This window comes from Erithacus rubecula, assembly GCF_903797595.1.
Source record: "Erithacus rubecula genome assembly, chromosome: 2".
NCBI classification, from domain to species: Eukaryota; Metazoa; Chordata; class Aves; order Passeriformes; family Muscicapidae; genus Erithacus; species Erithacus rubecula.
The window spans coordinates 20,103,152-20,123,029 of NC_136685.1; the positions used below are offsets into that span (position 1 = coordinate 20,103,152).

At 35.5% G+C, this 19,878-nt stretch overlaps 1 protein-coding gene across 3 annotated transcripts in view; it reads left to right on the forward strand.

Moving 5' to 3' along the window:
- The window catches only part of MYOM2 (myomesin 2), a 72,520-nt gene extending 55,014 nt beyond the window's left edge, over positions 1–17,506 (forward strand). For all 3 annotated transcript variants that reach the window (XM_079297947.1, XM_079297949.1, XM_079297948.1), the window contains 12 exons: positions 1,281–1,425; positions 1,540–1,599; positions 2,330–2,397; positions 6,146–6,259; positions 7,606–7,693; positions 10,700–10,738; positions 11,406–11,511; positions 13,229–13,392; positions 13,720–13,756; positions 13,879–13,901; positions 14,783–14,838; positions 16,795–17,506. In XM_079297947.1, coding sequence (XP_079154073.1) covers positions 1,281–1,425; positions 1,540–1,599; positions 2,330–2,397; positions 6,146–6,259; positions 7,606–7,693; positions 10,700–10,738; positions 11,406–11,511; positions 13,229–13,392; positions 13,720–13,756; positions 13,879–13,901; positions 14,783–14,838; positions 16,795–17,121 — 1,227 coding nt within the window. In that variant the 3' untranslated portion in view covers positions 17,122–17,506. The remainder of the gene's footprint in view (positions 1–1,280; positions 1,426–1,539; positions 1,600–2,329; positions 2,398–6,145; positions 6,260–7,605; positions 7,694–10,699; positions 10,739–11,405; positions 11,512–13,228; positions 13,393–13,719; positions 13,757–13,878; positions 13,902–14,782; positions 14,839–16,794) is intronic.
- Positions 17,507–19,878: the final 2,372 nt, after the last annotated feature.

The following is a 19,878-nucleotide window of genomic DNA, read 5'->3' on the forward strand; positions in this document are numbered from 1 at the left end:
CCATTTGTTACATTTGGAGACCAATAAACAGGTTTATCAAAACATTCTATTTATAAGATACCATGTCTCCTTTTAACAGTATGTGTAATAAATTTAAAAGTAGCAGGGTCTAAAGTAATTCACTGCATATAACTCCTTCTAGATGATGACATTTATGGTTCTGTGAAATTGTGACTCGAAGTCAGTGTGTAATATCCTTGGCCACATTGTTTACCTAAAAGTATTCACCAAGAAACTTCTATGGGTTATTTTAATTTAGCTTTCGGAATTTGTTAGTTGAGATTCAAAAAACATCATTGTTAGTAGGGGACATTGTCCTCATAGCTGTAACTCATTGAATAAAAGACATTAGTAAAACATGATTGTATCTAAAACAGGACCTGAAAATTCAAAACACATATTTTGCAAAGATTGTCTAATATTAGCTTGTGATTTTCTGTTTCCATGACAATGCTTGCCAATAATTTGTCTTTCTGGAATATTTAATAAAAAGCAAACACATAAAGGACAAAAACAATGAAAAGCATATTTAACTTTTAATTGAAGTCAATATTTGGTGTTTTGTGTATTCCTGAAACATTTAAGTGGGTAACTATATGTCCTGATAGAATTATACCTCTTTTGCTGGACTTCATCAATTCCTTTTGGTTCCCAGAAACTCTGAGGGGTTTACATAAGTTGCTTTTCTCATGGTCATTTATTATAAGTGCTCTTAGAAAATTACACCTAGCATTAAATGAGAAAATCATTATACACTTCCTAGATAAACTATTTTTTATGAGAAAATAAGATCTACTATTGACTACTATATATATCTCAGACATTTAGTAGGGATTACTTTTTTGGATTTGGTGTAATGGATTTTTTTGAAGATCCACATTTGTACCTAGAAACATAATATTTCCAGTTGTTTCTGGACTCTGCAAGGAATAGTGTTTCTGCCTAGCAAGAACCCTTGTTGAACTGTAAGCTGTAATGCAACTAAAGGCTGGCTGTTAGGCTCTTCAAATATGCACAGTGCCAAAAACAACTGTTTTCAGATACAAACCAGCTGTGTTATGATGACTTGAGGATTCCAAATGCAGCTGCACACAGAGGTTTCTCTCATCAGTGGGACCTTATTGTAAACAGTAAATAAAAGCAGAGTTCTTTTTCCTTAGTTTACAATTAAATGGGAATGAAAAAGGTTGACTGTGGGGGAAGGAATGTAAATTATGATTTATTCAATAGGGATCAAAAGTAATTTACACTATAGTAAAGTACTTATCTGTTTATTTCAGAGGCATAAAATAAATTGTGACCGTCCAAATGGCATTATAGAAATGGTGATGGAAAAATTTACAATTGACAATGAAGGTACCTACACAATACAGATTCAGGATGGAAAGGCCAAAAACCAGTCCTCATTAGTTCTCATTGGAGATGGTATGTTCACTGAAACTTTGAAACATTGAGACTTTGATGAAGAAGTGAAGGTCAACTATTCTTTGAGTAATTTTGTGGCTAACTCATTCTTCATTCACCTCTTCTAAAATTTAGCATTCAAGAAAGTATTGGCCGAGTCTGAGCTCCAGAGAAAGGAATTTCTCAGAAAACAAGGTAAGATGGGGCAGATTGGTGACTTTAGGTTCAGTTTGCAGCTAATGATTCATCCCTGGTGAATGCTAAGTGCTTACAGTTTCTGTTCATCAGAAGATGAGTATATGGTTGAGTCTTAGGAGACACTTGAAACCTTGGTGGATCTTATTTTCCAGCATTGTTAATTTGTGGCAGAACCTTCCATAAACAGAGAAAAAAGAGTTCTCACAAGAGGTTATCTTTGCTCAATATTAATGAGAAGTGTGCCTACTGTAGGCTCTGGACCAATAAAACATTTAATTGCATTTAGTACAAGTTGTCTGTTTGATATAATTGACAGAAGAGTAGACAGCCAAGACAAGTAGTGCCAGACAAGGAAGACTGAAAGCTTGATGCTATTGTTTCTATTGAGGCAAAATTCCAGGAATAAATGTATATTTGTTGCATAGTGGCTATACATTTGTAGAATTTTTTAAATACTCATTATAAAAATTGCTTGCAGCTGAATGAGAAAATTGATATTGGGTACCTAATTCATACAGATTCAGAGATGAGATTCATGTTTCTAAGCTGTAATGTAGACACTGGGTAAGTACCATAAAAAATTGCAGGATTTTCCTTCTAGTGCATGGGTAGTTCAGAAGTTCTGTCTTGTTCTGGTATAGGGATGTTGTATTTGTCATCCTTTCTTTCACTGGATCTTTCTGATACTCTTCATGCTACATTTCTCTAAGATTTTTTTGTTTCTTAGGTCCTCACTTCTCAGAGTTCTTGTATTGGAATGTTACAGAGGAATGCGAAGTTTTGCTTTCTTGTAAGGTAAGGAAATAAACTAGAAATTATTTTTTATAATATGTTGATGAAGAATTGAGGTAGAAAAATATTAAAAAGGATTTAGATACCTTTAAAAAACAAAAGTTCCATATGAAAAGTATTTTTTAATTAATTTGAAAATTTTAATGTGGAATTTTCTGACTTTCTATTTTTCAGCAGTAGTGTTGATGAAAAAAAAATTATAGAACATTTCTAAATGTATTATTAGGTGGTCTAATTCTTTATAAGAATTGTGAGCCATAAGAATAATTTACACAAAATATGCATCTTTTAAGATATATCCCTTTTCTTCTACCTCAAAAATAGCCAAAAAAAGCTGGAGTTCAAAATCTTTCTTTACAATTTTCTGATTTCTCTAACAAAGCGTCTGTTATTTATACAACTGTAATCAAAAGTGCAACAAAAACTTCTAAAATTAAGGGTATAAAACATGATTTTTAAATAATTGTTTGGCTAATGACTTTTGAATGTTAAGTAATGATAATGTGTATTAATTTCAGTGTAACTTCTGCTATTACATCTTTAAATGCCTTTCTGAACAGATATATTTTTATTTGTTTTGCTCTTCTAGTGGCTAATTAGAGCCCAAATAACTAAGTAAATTGAATTCAGACATCAAAATCTTCTTCATTCTCTTTTCCATCTAATATGGAATCCTTTGTATCAATTTTCTTCTCCTTTTGAATAACTTTTGGCTTATAAGTCGACTAACTTGAATCATTCATTATGAGCAATTTACATGCACATTTGGGGGATTTTTTTCTTTTTTTCCCCCTTTTTTTTCTTTTCCTGCTCATTAACTAGAAGACCCTTAACCTCAAGTTATTCCCAGCAGAGCTGACCTGGTGCTGAAGCTGCCATTCCATGTGCTCCCATTTTAGAGCTCAACACTCATTAGTTAACACAGTACCTTTGCTGGAGTACTTTATAATCTCCACATGCATGTGCCTCAGGCATGAACCCTGCTTATCCTTTCATTCACATGGGGAATTAAATGTTGCTGAACCAGTTATGCTAGTGTTAATTCTCTACAAATTAATCTGAAATTATCCTTCTTTCATTGACTGTCAAGCCTGTTTATAGCAGTGAAGCTGTGAAAGGCTGAGCATCTGATTATTTGTTTTTCACCAGTGTGCTTTTTGTTCACAAGGTCAGAACATTTTATGTAAATGGCATCTAGGATGTGGGCTGCTTGCACACTCATCATTTTAACTGTGCTATTGACCTTATAATGTTTGTAACTGTTAGTATGTGACTGGCCCTTAGGTTCACATGCTACTGTTGTTTATGGCTGTTTAGCTTCTATTTGTACATAGGAAGAGTTTGCAAAACAAAGCCTGGGTTTGTCCTTCAAACTCCAGATACCTGACAAACAACTTAGAAGTGTGGCCACTCCACGCTATTTCTGTGGTAATAAAAACAATCAAGGAATAATCTCTGCCATCTCAGGCCATATCATAACACTTGATCCAGGCCTCTTCCAGGATCTGTTTAGTGCTTCACTGAAAAAAAAAAATATTTTCAAGCAAGTTTTTGCCTCTTCTAAGAGCCTGGGATAATGTGAAGTGAGTATCTGTAAGAGAGGGCATTTTACCTTGATTTTTTTCAAGTCCATAGCATGGCATAGGGAAGCTAGGAAATCACGTCAGCTGGAAGTTTGTGTAGGGCAAAGGACTGACTGTGTGATCCAGGCCCATAACAGAAATGATGGACAAATATGGATTGTGTTATAAAAGAGTATATCAAATATTACTTCACATATCCCTTATTTTCTATATGACTGGACCTGATTGAGTTTTGATTGGCATAGTATTTAATTCTGAATTAGCTGGGATTGAGACCCATATTCTTGGTGTTGTAGCCCCTCAATGTCAGTGGAACATGGCTGTCTATTTGCAAGTGCTTTTTGCTTTTTGTTTTGTCTTTATTTTTCTTCATATGCCAGCAACTACTGTCATTTTGCTTTCAATAATCCTAAATTTTGGAACATTCAGAAGCTACTTGCTCTTGCACAACTTTGGCCCTTATTTGTACTGTGTCTGTTAAAAGCATGATTTTTGTTGTGTGGGTAAACAGTGAAAAACATAACACTTCATAGTAAATGCCAACATGAAATAACTCCAGCACTGCAAATTGCATGTGTCTGAAACTCAGTCTATTTATTGTCAGATTGAGTGCTAACAGTCTTTGATGAAAAATTGTTGGAAAGCATTAAAGGCTTGTTCCTTCAGGCTTTGTTCAAATAAAATTGTCACTCATGTCACAGGACTACAGGAACAGCCACTTTGTAGTTACTGGTAAATGTAAAATGCTGCTCACTTTTCTGCAGCAAGTCATTGCTTTGGGCCAAGTGGTGATCTCAAATACTGTCAGAGATCCATAGCAACCACACTGGTTATTAAGCAAGAGTAGATGTGATAAATTTGAGCATGTTTGATAGAGATGTGGAGCAATCAGTAGAGAAGACCCTCCAATTTGTCACCTCTGCAGAGAGCTTTCATAGAGCTCTTTGTCTATGGAATGACTTCTCTAATGTAAAAGGGCTAGAAATTGGCACATGTTTTTTCCTCCAAGCAAGCCACTTGAAAACTATTGCTGATCTGTATTAAGTTCCTGGCTGCCCTCTAGCCATTTGTTCAGATTTTTGCTTTTTCTTTCAGGAGCCTTCTTAAAGCAACTGCCTGGGGAATGAGAAATATCTTGCCAGCTCTGTCCTACTACCAAAGCCACAGTTACTGGGAATTCAGGCTACACATGAAAATGCCATTGCATTTTTTATGACTTTTAGAAGGGTGTGGGGATAATGATGTCAAATAAACCATAGCGTTTTTGAAAGTGAGGGGGGAAAAAAAAATTATATATATATATCTGTAGCCAGGTTTCTAAAATGAGCTGCACTTTTAGCTTCTTTGAATTAACAGTTTGAGGCAATTTATCCAGTAATATTTAAAGTGTATCCAATCTACAGTTTTTATATCAAAATTAGAACAGTACTTCAGATACAGCTGTAGTCTATTTAAGCATTCTTTCAATGAACTGCTGCTACTACAGCAAAATTATTGCTTTCAAACAACTGCTCTGCACATGCACTAGGTTGTGAAGCCCCTTTTTGTTGGGAGAGACTACATTTGTATGATTCCTCAGGTCTTTGTATGCCCCATAGGACTCAATGTAGAAGGTAAAATAAAAAAGGACTTTTAGTGCAGCTCACAATTTTGAAGTCTTGGATGCTTTTCAGTTGCTTTCTGCAGCTTATCCATGAGAGACATTGCTTAGGTAGCTGGGATAAACTTCCAAATTGGCCAAAGACTAAGGTAGGGCTTAGTCCTATCCAAGTTCTGTGTATCAACTCTCTGGAGTCACAGGGCAAACACAAAAAGATAAAGGAGAGTTCAGCTCTAATTTGAAAGATACTTCTTCTGCAGCTGTCTCCAGACAAACTACAAACACAGAACAAGGGTCTGAACTGTTTAAAGGAAGAGATTGCCAGGATTCTCTTTAAGGATTTTACAGGCCTCTGAAGTTGTAACCTGTATACTGTGCTGCAAAGAAACACTGTAAGGCTAAGATTTGCTTAGCAGGACTTGGTCAAAATTGTTTTTTTACTTAGCTTTATTTGACATATGTTATAAAAAAAAGAGTTTCATATGTTGAAAGTACCTCTGTGACTTTCCTCAGTGCAATACCTTTCCTCAGGACATAGCCAGGCTTATGTGCCTTTTCTCTTGTGCAGATTGCAAACACAAAGAAGGAGACTGATTTTAAGTGGTATAAGGATGGTTCTGGGGTTGATGTTGAGGAGCTGCCTGATCTGCAGAAGGGAGAATGTCACCTCAGTATTCCCAAGGTACTGTATCACCTGCAGACTACAAATTACAGCTTCTCTTGACACACTGCAGAGCTGCCAGACAAAGCAGTAAGACAGCTATCACAATTTTTTTAACAGTTGTAAAAAAACCCCATATTTTCTACTCTTCAATTAGCAGGTGAATAACAATTATTAACAAAAGTATCTGTTTTGTAATCAGCTCAGAGTTCATGCTTAAGTTGCTTCAGAGTCCTTGAATGACCTATATCTCATTCTTTATTATTACTCCTTAATTTTTCAATTTGTTCAAGCATCTAATTCATGACAGTGTTTTAGTTTTATCACCTAAAATGAATAAGTTTGAATTTTATGGCTTCTTAAGATTTATCTTTATGCAAACAGGATCACCCAACTTCTGTCTTAAACCTTAACTTGCATAGTTGCTGCCTTTGTGAAGCGACAAAACCTCTCAGAATGAGATTTTCTGCTTTCAGTAATGTGCATTCCATCTCAATTGTTTATTTATTGGCTTCATATTCTTCTAATTTCCTTCCTTCATTTCTCTTGAAAGAGAATACTGATTTACCAGCTTCATTTTTCTTGAGTAGACTCTTTTTGGGAGGGTGGCTTCTGTTTATCTTGGATTGCTCTTGTTACTTGTCATTCAATTTTATGATATTTGAGCTATGGCTTCCATGATTGTGGATTTTTATAAGTCTAAGTATTTAAGTAATCTCCAGTCTATATATAACTGTTTGTATATTTTCCTTCAGGTTTTAAAAGAACTTAAAATAAATCCACAAAACCAGAAAATTCCTATTGCCTTTAATGCAATATCAATGTGATAGATTTCAGAATGTAAACTCTTCATGGTTAATGGATTAATTGTTTACTTAGCACAGATATAATTTGACTACAGTTGCTGCTTGAATGCAAGTAGAATGAAGGAGCTGATATTGCAGGATATAGATTTGCTGCTATGGTTTACATAATTAAAAAAAACCATTTTTGTTAAAGAAAAATTACATTTTTAAAGTTTGTGGGGCTTGCAGTTATGCCTTGTTACATCTTACTACAGTGCTTGTAATTTCTACTGATCAAGATCAATATCAATCCTGTATTTCAAAACAAGAGAAAAAACCTCATGGTTTCTAGAGGAAATTGAACTGAAATCAGAATAAGTTTTAGGTTTGAGAACTAAATGCATCTACATAAAAAAAGCATGAACAAGCCGTTCATAGTTTCCATCTCCTCTCTGGTGATATTATCCAGAAGACAATACAATGTATATTGTTTTATTCAGAAAATAATGCAGGAGTTGAGCAAATCTAGAACTATATATTAATATCAAGTTTGTCAGTAAGCACCTTGTGTTTTCCTTGCAGCTGTCTCGCAAAGATGAAGGAGTTTATAAGGCAACACTATCAGATGATAGAGGTCATGATGTATCTTCTCTTGAATTATCAGGAAAAGGTAACATTCAATCTGCCATAATGGAATAATGATCTCCACATGTTCTCCAGATGTGTCAAATATCTATCCTTGCAAATGGCAAATTAGCATATTTTTTTGCATTCTTTGAATTTGATTTTTATTATGTTGTAGGGACCTGAACTGCAGATCAGCACTTTAGGAAGGGTGACACTGGGCATTGCTGTGATTAATCTCTAGCATTTTGACAGGCAGGAGATGAAGTTTGTTTCTAACCAGACAGACTCCATTTTTTGGGAGTCTCTCAGCTTTGTTAAACTTTAATATCTACCAAAAATCCTAATGTGACAGAGTGACTCTCAGTGGGGACTGAGAGTGACTTGATTCTAAATCATAAAGCAGTTTTGTGGGTTAGTGTCAGATGGCATCTCAGCCCCACACAGCTACTTGGTCACTCTCTTTCAGTGGGATGGGGGAGAGAATTGGAATGGGAAAAGTAAAAAAAAGTCCTGGGTTGGGCTAAAGATGATTTAATAGATAGAGCTAAAGCTATGCAAAGCAAAAAAAAAAAAAAAAAGAATTAATTCATTGTTTCCCATGGGCAGGCAGGTGTTCAGCCATCTCTAGTAAAGCCAGGCTCCATCACATGTAACAGTGACTTGGGAAGACAAACACCACTTCAAGTGTTCCTCACTTCCTTCTTCTTCCCTTTATACAGTGGGTATGATATCATATGGTATGAAATGTTCTTTGGTTCAGCTGGGGTCAACTGTCCTGGCTGTGCCACCTCCTGACTTCTTGTGCACCCCCAGCCTTCTCTTGATGAGGCAGTCTGAGAAGAAAAAATAAAAACCTTCTACACTGTACAAGCACTGCTCAGGAACAGCTAAAATATCCCTTTGCACTAACACTGCTTTAGTCACAAATCCAAAACACAGCACCATAAAGCTGCTGTGAAGAAAATTAACTTGATTCCAGCCACAACCAGTACAATTTCTGTCCCTTATTCCATCCCATTTATGTCATGCTCAGGTCCCACAATTTGCAATATGTTCTCATTAATCACCTCCTCCCTTCCTGTCCTTGGATACATACACAGGTATCATTCCCTTAGTTTATGATATGTCTGTGTTTCCTGACCACTGGAATAAGCAAAAGGTGCAGTAGGTCCCCATCATATGGTCAGAGGTCCAGTTTCCAGTGATGACCCTTCAGGCATGGCAAACTATGGGGTGCTTGAAATTTACAGTGAAATGTCTAGTTAGAGAATTCACAGTATCTAATTCTGTGGGTCCAGGAAGCTTTGAAAATGCCATCCAGCAAACCCATGAAAACTGCACTAATAAACTAAACAATGGTTCTCCTAAATGGTGGAGTTAGCCTTGAAACATAAAAGATAAAAGGAGATGTCTAGCAGGAGCAGGGAAGACTGCATATTCTACGGGTCAGGTTACTTCAAGTTCAGTATCCACTGACATTCAAATGAAGTTAAATTCAAATAAGGGAATATAATCTAAAATATGCACATTATAGACATTTAAACAGGTTTCATGTGATATCAGACATCACAGTGAGATACAGCAATTCTATTTACATTTAATTTTTTCTATGTAAAAAGTGTCTGTTTACTTTGACCCTCAGATGAGATCAGTTGGTTAAAGCATAGTTCTAATAGTGCCAAGGTGGTGGGTTTGATCCCTGTATGGGATTCACTTAACAATTGTACTTGATAATTCTTGTAGGTCCCTTCCAACCAGAACATTCTGTGATTCTGAGTCCATAACAAACACTGATCTGTTGCCAACATGAGTGAATTTTACTTTGGTGAAGAGATCTTCCCTGGATATATTTGAGGTCACACCAAACAGGCTGAAGTGAATCTAGAGTCATCCCAACCACATGTAGATATTTGTCCCAAATGATGAGTATTATTTTCAGGCTCCTAATAGAAGGAGAAAGACGTTAAAAAATTAACTCAATTTTAACTCTTAACATTCCTTTTCAGCAGACGGAGGAAGTATCTGTAATAAGAGGAAAAGATGAGTATCAGGCTGAGTTCTTAAGCTGTGGTTTACTGCAGAAGGCTGTATTATCAATTGTCTCCCAGGCATTTTTATTTTGCATAAATTCTTCCCATTATTCTCTCGGAATAAAACCTCACCATCATTTAGACAGTATGGTTAATCTAACCCTACCTTCTCAGGCATCTGTAATGTAAGATATATAAAATATGCAATTCCCATCCTTATGTCAAGGCATCAGTAGAAACATACTGGAGATTGCAAAGAATCATGGAACTGTATAATGACTTATTTATCTGAGACAGATCAATATAGAACAAGTATGTAAGTAGTATTTTCTGAACTTGTCACATTTTTCTTTCTTCCATTTTCATGAAAATCATTAGTGTTGAATAAGCATCCTTCAGACACGACTATGCATTCTTTAGACTGTGGTGGCTCATTCTCCTTCTTTTTATCTTACATGGTGTCACTGAATGTGATTCTTCTGCTGTGAAAGGGTTCCCCACTCTGGTGCCCTTGTCTCTGGTGTTCTCTCCTGCTACAAACCCATCAGCTCTGTGATATTTCAAAAGCTCAATATGATACCTGCTTTATTTCCCTTGCTGTTAAAGGACTTCACTTCTGTCAAATGCCACCCTACAGAGAGAATGGGTTTTCACCAAGAATGGGATAATTTCTTTTTCACCTGCACTGTCTTTGAATGTGAACTATTCAGTTTTAATGACTTTTTTTCTTTTTGCTGGCCTAAGGGAGAGAGAGACAAAGATTTGGCAGCAGACAGCTAACTCCACAAAAGGCTGCAATACTGACTGACACAGCAGGGAATTCAAATATTCATATGCTGTACACAGACAGTTTTCAATTACTTCTGTGTACCTGTTGCAATTTTAATGGTCTTCTTTGCTTAAGGATATGAAGATTTCCCATTTTGCTTTAATTAAACTGAGCATAAAAAAGCTATATTCTGATTGAATTTTGATGGCACATTTTCTTCCTTTTTTTTTTTTTTTCTTTCTCTCTGCAGTTTATGATGATATAATTCTAGCATTGAGTGGAATGAGTGGTAAGTAAACACTGTCTTGAATTTTCATGTAGTTTTAAATTTTGAAGTCACATTAGGCTGAGATAGAAAACTTTTATTTTAAGTGGGAAATTTCTGAGAGTGCCAGTGCTTGTATTATTATGGACATTACTGAGTTTCTGAACAGGCAGTTGACCTTGCTAATTGTCACTATTAAAAAGGAACAAATTATTATTCCACCTGACTTGTTTGGTTTAGATACTGTGAAAATGTTGCAGGAATAATTTTCTCCCTATTTTCCATTAGTAAGTGAACCTTGATATAGAGAGAATGATATTCCGAATCTGTTCCCAGTGAGAAGCTGTTCTTTCCACTTAAAGAACAGGATTTGCACAAGAATAAACTTTTTATGCAAATACAATCATTACACTACTCTTTCATGGCAATTATATGACTAGATTATTATTTCATAATGGATCTTGCCAGTCATGATCCTGTATATGACCATAAGGTCATAAACTTTACTGAACTTTCACCTGATATAAATCAGCAGATGTTTCCTGAGAGCTATGACAACCATCTCTGTGATACTTGAGAATCATGACTCAAGTCTTCCTTTTGTCCAGACAGTACAAATAATCCACTCCTCTGTTTCCTGCTCATTCCACTGTCTCTGCTCTTTGATCCACACATACTCTATTTAATCTAGGTAAGTCAGCCTCTCCACTGAAGATTCTTTGCACTGAGGAAGGAATAAGGCTCCAGTGTTTCTTGAAATACTACAATGAAGAAATGAAAGTCAGCTGGTGCCACAGGTAGATGAGAATATTTTTTCAATTTTACTTGAGAAAAAAATGATGTCTTTACAATTTAATATTTGCTGTTCTGTGATATTTATTTATAAGTTGGACCACATGAATGAATTCCTCTTTCCAGAATAATATATTCTCTTTTAACACAGAAAGTACATTGGAAAAAGAAATGTTAAAAGGCTTGCCCAACACTCATCAGGAGGGTGAAAATGACAGAAAAAAGGAATCAACTGTATTGCATTCTCTTATTTAACACAAGACTGTCTTTTATTGTATTATTTGACTGGTCAGAAGACAGCAAAATATTTGAGCAAAGTTTCCAATTCAGGGTTGCCCTTTCTCTAAAGTGGACGAAACTCTCCTCCAGTTCTAGGTGAATGCCAAGGATCTGCTTTCACAGTTTAGTAAAAGCCTGTATTAAGAACAGAATTATTTTTTCCAAACTACTACTGTCTTAAGTAACCAAAAATATATTAATTTTGATACTCCTCTTTGAAAAGATATTCAATGGGGCACAGAACCTTGAGAATAACACTCAGAGATGAGAATATGGCTGAAAATGATCTTTAAAGTTGCTAATAGATTTCCACTCTCATGTTACATTAATCTTTGACTTTGGAGACAGTCACCAAGTATTTCAGACTTTAAAATGTCTTACACTTTGATCTTGAAGATCATTGAACACAGATTCTGAATGAATAACATTTCAATTCTTATATGAATACAGTGGCTATCATCAGAGCTGCCAAAGCTAAAAGACAGAACAAAACCAACCAAACAATTGACTAACCTCTTAAAGAAAGGAAAATGGTAAAAATACTTTTTCACCATCAAAATAATTCTAGCTATGGAGTCAACTTAACTTTGTCTAGGCAAATAAAATGAGTGATCAAGAAAAAGTTAAAACGGACTTCATTTTTTAAAAATTCCAGCTAAAAATGCTTGGGGAAGAAGAATGAAAAGAAGTATTTCTTTAGTTAATGAGTGAAAGAAGAAAGTTCCCTTTGAGCCATTAAAAGAGGTCTGGTTTATATGCCCTCATTAAATAACTTCTTCTATTTCCTCTCTTTGTGACAGACTGTGGCCCAGAAGGCCGCCTGATCTGAATCTGCAAAGCATTTCCCTTATTCTTAACTAGGAAGTGATGATAAGTCCAGTTAATGCCATTTTTTAAAAGAATCTTTATTACGTATCTGCAATTAAGAAATTTTCTTTTCTTGTTTGTTTAAAAAAACAAAAATGTATTTTAACTTGATGCAAAGGTAATTTTGTACAAATCTTTTGTTAATCGATTTTTGAAGTTAATGAAAAACTAAAGATATCTTTCCCTCATCAAAAAAGGAGATTGGCCTATAATTTATAACCCTTGTGTATTATATTTGACTGTGTATGAAGTGTACAAAACCCTAAGCACTTTCACACAGAGTCATGTGTGTGCATAAAGATGTAAGCATAGGTCTGTGTGAGGACAGAAGGAGAATGAGGAAAGGGTGAACAAATGAACCTTAGAAATTGAAAGACAGGTTGATATTTTTGAAGTGTTTTATACTCCCACCTGGGAGCAAAGAGTATTCTGGAAAAATGTGCCCATAAGTTGTATTCTATCTGTACCTTAGAAATAGTAAGTTATAATTTGTGACTTTTTATAGATATTTCCTATGAACAACATGGAGGAAAAGAATGTTCAAACTTATCTTTATTAATATTTTTTTTTTCCCAGGGAATCTAAGATTTCTTCTGGTGAAAAGATGAAGATTGGAGGTGGAGATGATGTTGCCTGGTTGCAGATAACTGAACCCACTGAAAAAGATAAGGGGAACTACACCTTTGAAATCTTTGGTGGCAAGGAATCCTACAAGCGCACGCTTGATCTGTCTGGGCAAGGTATATTTATATAATCAGATTTCTATAGTGCCTTTTCATAGGTTGTGTAGACTTTACTGGAAATAGAGGAATGATAGTAGAAAGAGCTTGTCTTTGATCAGAACCAGTCATGGTTAAGTTTTATAACTGTTATTATCTTTTTAGTCTTGTATGTGTTTTCAGCACCAGCTGCATTAGCTTTCAGGGGTCTGGCTTCTCATTGTGCTACTGTGTGACCCTATGTGGGTTTTAAAAGAGCTGTAACACGAGTATGTGTTTAAATGTTTACTGAGCCCCTAGTGCAAGTCATGTTCATGGACAATAACCCTCTCAATTGCTTTGTTACAGCTTTTGATGATGCATATGCAGAGTTCCAGCGACTCAAGTAAGTGCTGCATCTTTTGTATTTTAATGCCATAACAACAGTATCTTTGCTTACAAAAAATATTTTATTATTAATTTCATCAATAACATTATATGCTTCCCTTTCTTTCTCAACAACTTTAGGGCAGCTGCTTTTGCTGAGAAGAGTAAGTTTATTTTACATTTTATCATAGGTGTTTTACAATGTGATCTAGTGTTTTTTTTAAAGCATTCATGAGGATGCACTACCATTACTTACTGAATTATGTGGCTACAGAACTCTGTTAGCACAAATATTGCACTAACAGCAGTAATTTGGATTTAGTTGTCTTTAATTTTCTTGGAAACCCACTAAACACTTTGCATACTTTGCAAGCCTCCACCGTATCTTCTTGTGTCTGCAGAGATTGGGTGAAGTGTAAATTGTGTGTCTTACAAGGAAGTGTGGAGTCTGAAAGCTGCTGAGAATACTAAATATTGGGATCTATCTATTAAAAAGTTGTCTGCTGCTGCCTGTTTTGCACTGCTTGCTGAGACCCAGACTGTGGGGAAGCTTGTTACAGTTAGAAACTGTAGGAGTATTGGAAATGGTATCAATTCCCTGGTGATATGATGATTCTGCCCACAAAGACCTGGCAGAACAAATTTTCCTAGATTTTGGATACCATCAAGATGCTAAAAGCACCTTCCTTACTTTCCTCTGGGCACAAAACATAAACTGTCAAGCTCAGCAGTACCTTCAGAGTTGTCATGTGTATCAGTTTAGAATACTGTGGCACAATCTCTGCCAAAAATATCTAAAGAGACTATACAACACATTAAAACTCTCCCAAAATATCACAAAAATTGTAATTTTTTTTTTAAAGGAAAAAAAAGAATAATAAAAAAAAAAGTTGTGACTAATGACACCAAAATCATTAAGAAATTAGTAATTTTGAGGTCTAAACTTCACACAGTCACCATATTTTTATTTAAATAATAAATAAAATAATAAATAAAATAATAAATTAAATAAATTAAATAAATAAAATATTTTTCTTTCTCCTAGATCGTGGTAAAGTCATTGGTGGTTTGCCTGATGTTGTTACTATCATGGATGGGAAGGTAAGGACAGATTTTGTCATGCTGAGCAGTGAGAGGTTTACTTTGATGTCAAAAGGTGAGGGAATGCAAATGGTTTCATAGAAAATGAAAGCAGAAGGAGACATTTTGTTTTTAGTTCAAATCTATAATTTCATAAGTACAACAGACCCAAATTATCAAAAATGACTGTAGGTTATATCTGCTAAGTTTTTAGTGTTAACTTATTAAGACTTGATTAATTATTATAATTTAATTATTAATTTCTCTTTAATGACATCACTTTTGTAAGCAATAGTAATTAAATGTTGCCCATGTTACAAAAAGGACAGAAAGAATAAAATTCACACTATTAGACAAAAGGTTATTGTCCTAAATTTTTTTTTTGTGTTTGCATCATCGTTCCTTTAAATATTTTATAGTAATTCTAGTTCCTATATGCTGTTAGTTAACCTTGCCTCCTACACAATAGCACTTCAAGAATACTCACAGACTTAGTTTGCCACTAGATTGTACCCATAGTATCTAAATCTTCCTTCAGCATTCTGACTTTGGATGCATGAATTGAGCAAGACCATTTCTATTTGTGAACATATGGTGCTTTTGATCACTGAAAATTTATTCCTGTTATTTTTTCTCTTATTATTATTTTGATTCCTGTTATTTTTAATTCCTTTTATTTTTACTCTGAGTTATATATATCATACCTATTCAGTCATCTTCAGTCAAGAAAAACATTCCTCAAAAATGTCTATGTGTGAGCACAGATGGACTTTCTCAGCTCCCTCTGGATCAGGGTTTGGTGAAACCTGACGTGGAAAGTGGAGGGAATATAAGGAAGAATTCTGGTAGAAATTATCAGTTTGGGGTTGCTAACAGCAGGGTTTTTTTTTCCTTTGTTTTATTTTTTTTTCCTATTTTCTTTTTCCTTTTTCTCTTCTACCTCAATGCTGCATATGTTCAATTCTTAAAGTAACTTAGTTATCTAGGGCCAAAATTTGTCGGACTGAGTTTTCAGCAAATGTAAACAAAGAACAGATTAATCAATGCAACTTCTCAGAAGTTTCTTTCATTTTTTCTGTGATCACTGTACCTATTCACATGAGGTTTACATGCACACACTTAGAGGATGGCCAAAGTGGGGTTCAGCATGCACCTATAAAAATTTGGAAGAATACTCATGAAAATTTTATGAGTTCTTTAAATCTCAGTTCAGCCATTGAAAAATGCCTAAGCTGCCAGGATGGTCCATTACATAATGTCAGCTATTTTCTGAATATGCTTCACATGAATATAACACATGGCCAGGTTGGACTGAACTGTGAGCAACTCTGTCTACTGGAAGGTTCCTGCCTGTGGAAGATGTCCCTCCCCATAGCAGGGGTTCTTTAAGGTCCCTTCTAACCCATTCTATGATTTTAAGAGTGCTTTATCAATATTTATGTATTATTTATTCTTCATAAAATATTTCCACTTTACCAGTCAGCCGCACCTGGAACCAATGTCCAGTGATTCATGTTTTGTATTCTATTTTTAAGTGATTTTTTTTTTTTAATCATCTCAAGCAATAACCTCAGGAGGCCTTGGTCAGAAAAGATTTGCTCAGTTCTCCTCCCTGCTGTGTACAGGGGAGTTTCAAGGATGTTTTTAAAACTATCATTGCCTGAACCTCATGTCAGACTAATGGGTTGTCAGGAGTCTCCTGCAGGCAGGACTGCAATGACAGTCCAACTTACCATCTTCAGACACTGCAACCCTGAGGCTATTGCTGTATCACAGTTGCTGGTGAGATGGTGGAAAATCTGAATCAAAGGAAAAAGAAATATTAGGGGCTCTACTTTTCAGTCTTCAAGACCATGATACCAGGCCTTAGTTTAATTAGCTAACAATAAAAAATGCCTAAAAACAATACAAAACATATTCTAGTTAAACAAATCTTACTGATCTCAAAATCACATCTTTTTTTTTTTTCTCCCCCAGACACTGAATCTGACCTGTACTGTATTTGGAAATCCTGACCCTGAAGTGGTTTGGTTTAAGAATGACAAGGCAATTGAAATTGATGAGCACTATGCATTTTCACTGGAACAAGGGAAATATGCCAGTTTAACCATCAAGGGGGTGACTTCAGAAGATTCAGGCAAATACAGCATCCATGTCAAGAACAAGCATGGTGGGGAAACAGTGGATGTCACTGTAAGTGTGTACAGACATGGTGAAAAAATGCCTGAAATTAAGCCTGGTCAGCTTGCTAAACCCAGGCCAATACCACCATCAGAAGAAGTTCTCCCACCTGAGGATAAGTGAAGATCCTGTACAAATGAAGCTTCACCCTATATTTTGCAAACAGAAAAGAATAGATGAGCTGTATTTGAGCTATTGCCACAAAATTTGTTGGTAATGTCCAAAGGGAAACTGAGTTTTTAAGTTTGCTTAGGGAGGTAGCTGTGCTGTGGTGCTGTATGCATCTGCAACAATCTCATTTTGAAACCATATAATAGACTAGGACTTGCAAGCAGTGAAAAGTCATATTCCTGCCAGAGGTTCCCATATGCAAGGGCAAGTTTCAAAAAACCTACAAACCTACAGTAAACTTTCATTTCCATACTTCTTCATCCTCTGCAAAAAAAACGAAGTTCAAGCAATCAAATAAGCCTCTGAGAACAAGTGTCCCATCAGTAGAGATAAGTGAACTGCAATTATATAGATATTAGATATATATATTATAGATATTAGATTAGATATTCAGAGATGTTCCTTTTGGCATTGAAGCCCTTGGTCCTGCAAGTTTAGTGAATAGTCTTGCTTTAGTAGTTATACTTTTGTTCTATAAATAGCATGACTTTAGTAGACTTTTACAAATGTTCACTCTTTGCTAACTGAACCATATGTCCCATGGTTGTATTTTGTTTTTCCTGCTTTGTGCTAATAAAACTTTAAAAGTCACCTTTGCTACTCACTGCTCCAAATCACACCTAACTAGTTCTATTTATTCTTCTTCATTGTTTAATTATTGCTTATTGCACAATTTCACAGCTGGTAGCATGCAGACTATCGACTTTCAATAAAGAATGCAAATTATGGTTAATCACAGTCACTGGGTGGCACTTGCAACATTAATTTTACTTTTTACAATACAGGTCAAGCTTAAACTGGCACCAGAAGATATGTATACAATTCAGTCACTTAAGATAATTATGTCTTTGATTCTCCTCTCAGTGAAAAGAACAAGGGAACTCTTGCATGGGTGAAGTGATGTTCTTTTAGGCAAAAATTTCAATACAATCTTATTGTGAAACATTCAAATGGGATGGGCATCAGTTGCTTATGTATCTCTCATATGATACATAATTGGGTGTTTGCAGTGATGACTTTTTTTGGATCAGTTTCCCTGCTCAATAAAAATCCATCTATGTTCCTAGAAGAAGCTTTGCTCCTTGCTAAACAGCAAAGAGTTCTCATGGTAAATAACACTCGTGAAACACGTTGAAGGCAGCCCTCCTCTCTTCTGACTTCTTCCAGTCTCCAGGATAAATGAGATAAAAAGGGGGTCCTGTGGGAGATGGGGGCTTGGATGAAGGGTCACATGAAGAAATGGCTCTACAAAATCTTCACTGAAGAAACTGGATGAAAGAGTTTGACACAAGTATGCAGCCTGTAAATTTGTGTTTGGGGTCACTGCTGAAAGCTGATGCTGAGCCTTTCACTCTGAGTTTCAGCTTCTGAGCTTAATTGTGGGAAATAGAGGAACAATTTCTCTGACTTCTCCTCCTGGCTGGAGGAAAACTGAAAAAAACCAAAAACTCAGAAAAATGGACAGCTTTGGAAACAAATTGAATTTCAGGCTTTCTGAAAAACCACAATGTGGTTTTTACTTTGGAGAAAGATGAAAAGCAGATGAAATGAGAAATCAACTTACAATCTGTCAGATGCAGTAGGTTGGAGCACACATCTGGGGACAAAAGAGCAGCAATTCCCTCCCTCCTCCTTCTCATCCATGGAGATTTGAACAAGTATTTCTATCAAGGGAGTGCACTAAGGCTGAGTTTGGTTTGCATCTGGAAATGCTGCTGCTTCTTTTTTTTTTACTTTACCTGGCTGGGTAAACAGACTGAAAAAGAGACTAGACTGAGATATCCTGCCTCTCACATGGGCTTGTAAAATGCTAGATTTGAGAGGTTGTCTCCCTTTCTTCTATTTTATCCTAATTTTCAGTAGTCAAGGAGGGATTGAGGGCATGCTAGTGTAAACTGCTTAGGAACCTGATGGTTTGAATAAGTAATGATGAGGATGGAATCACTGTAGTTTCAAAGTCTCCAAAGACTGCAAACCTCTGCAACTCCTTGATATCTGTAAGCAGTCATGATACAAAACAACTGGCCAGCTCTGGAAAGGAAATAGCCTTTGATCACACTTTATTAAAAGATGTTTTGATTTTAAATAAAAATAATTTGAATTTTTTTTGTATCCAGAGCAGACGAACAGTGAATTTATATTAAGTACAGTATAAATATCCAGGAATTATACTGAATGGTGATGAAAAATACTTTTTTTGGGGTGAAAATGTGTGGCTAGGAATCCACATTCTGCATCTGGTCATTGAATGAAAGTGTCCAAGAGGTTTGAAGACTGAAGAACATGGTAGTAACATGAAGTATTTTAGTAAGGAGATTTTAGGACACAAAAAAGTAAGGATTTGCCATCTGAACACCTGTCAAAACAAGAAAATATATTTTACAAGAATCTGTCATCACAAGAACTTCAGCAAATCTCAACAAAATAAACCATTTTCATATTTTCTATTCTAATTTCTTATTAAATGTATTTAAGGTTTTCAAAATCATATTATGGCAGGCTTACAAAACATCAGAGCCAGTCTCTGTAGCATACAAAGTGAGTATCAGCAGGAATTTAATATTATTCTTATCTCCTTCTACAGTACACAGGTTAATTTTAGCTGACACTATCAAATTATTGCATGTTATGGCAGCTTTTCAGAGGTATCCTTGGGCACAGTAGACAAGGTTAGTCTCATCTCTGCTGTACCTTTTGCTGGCCTTCTTA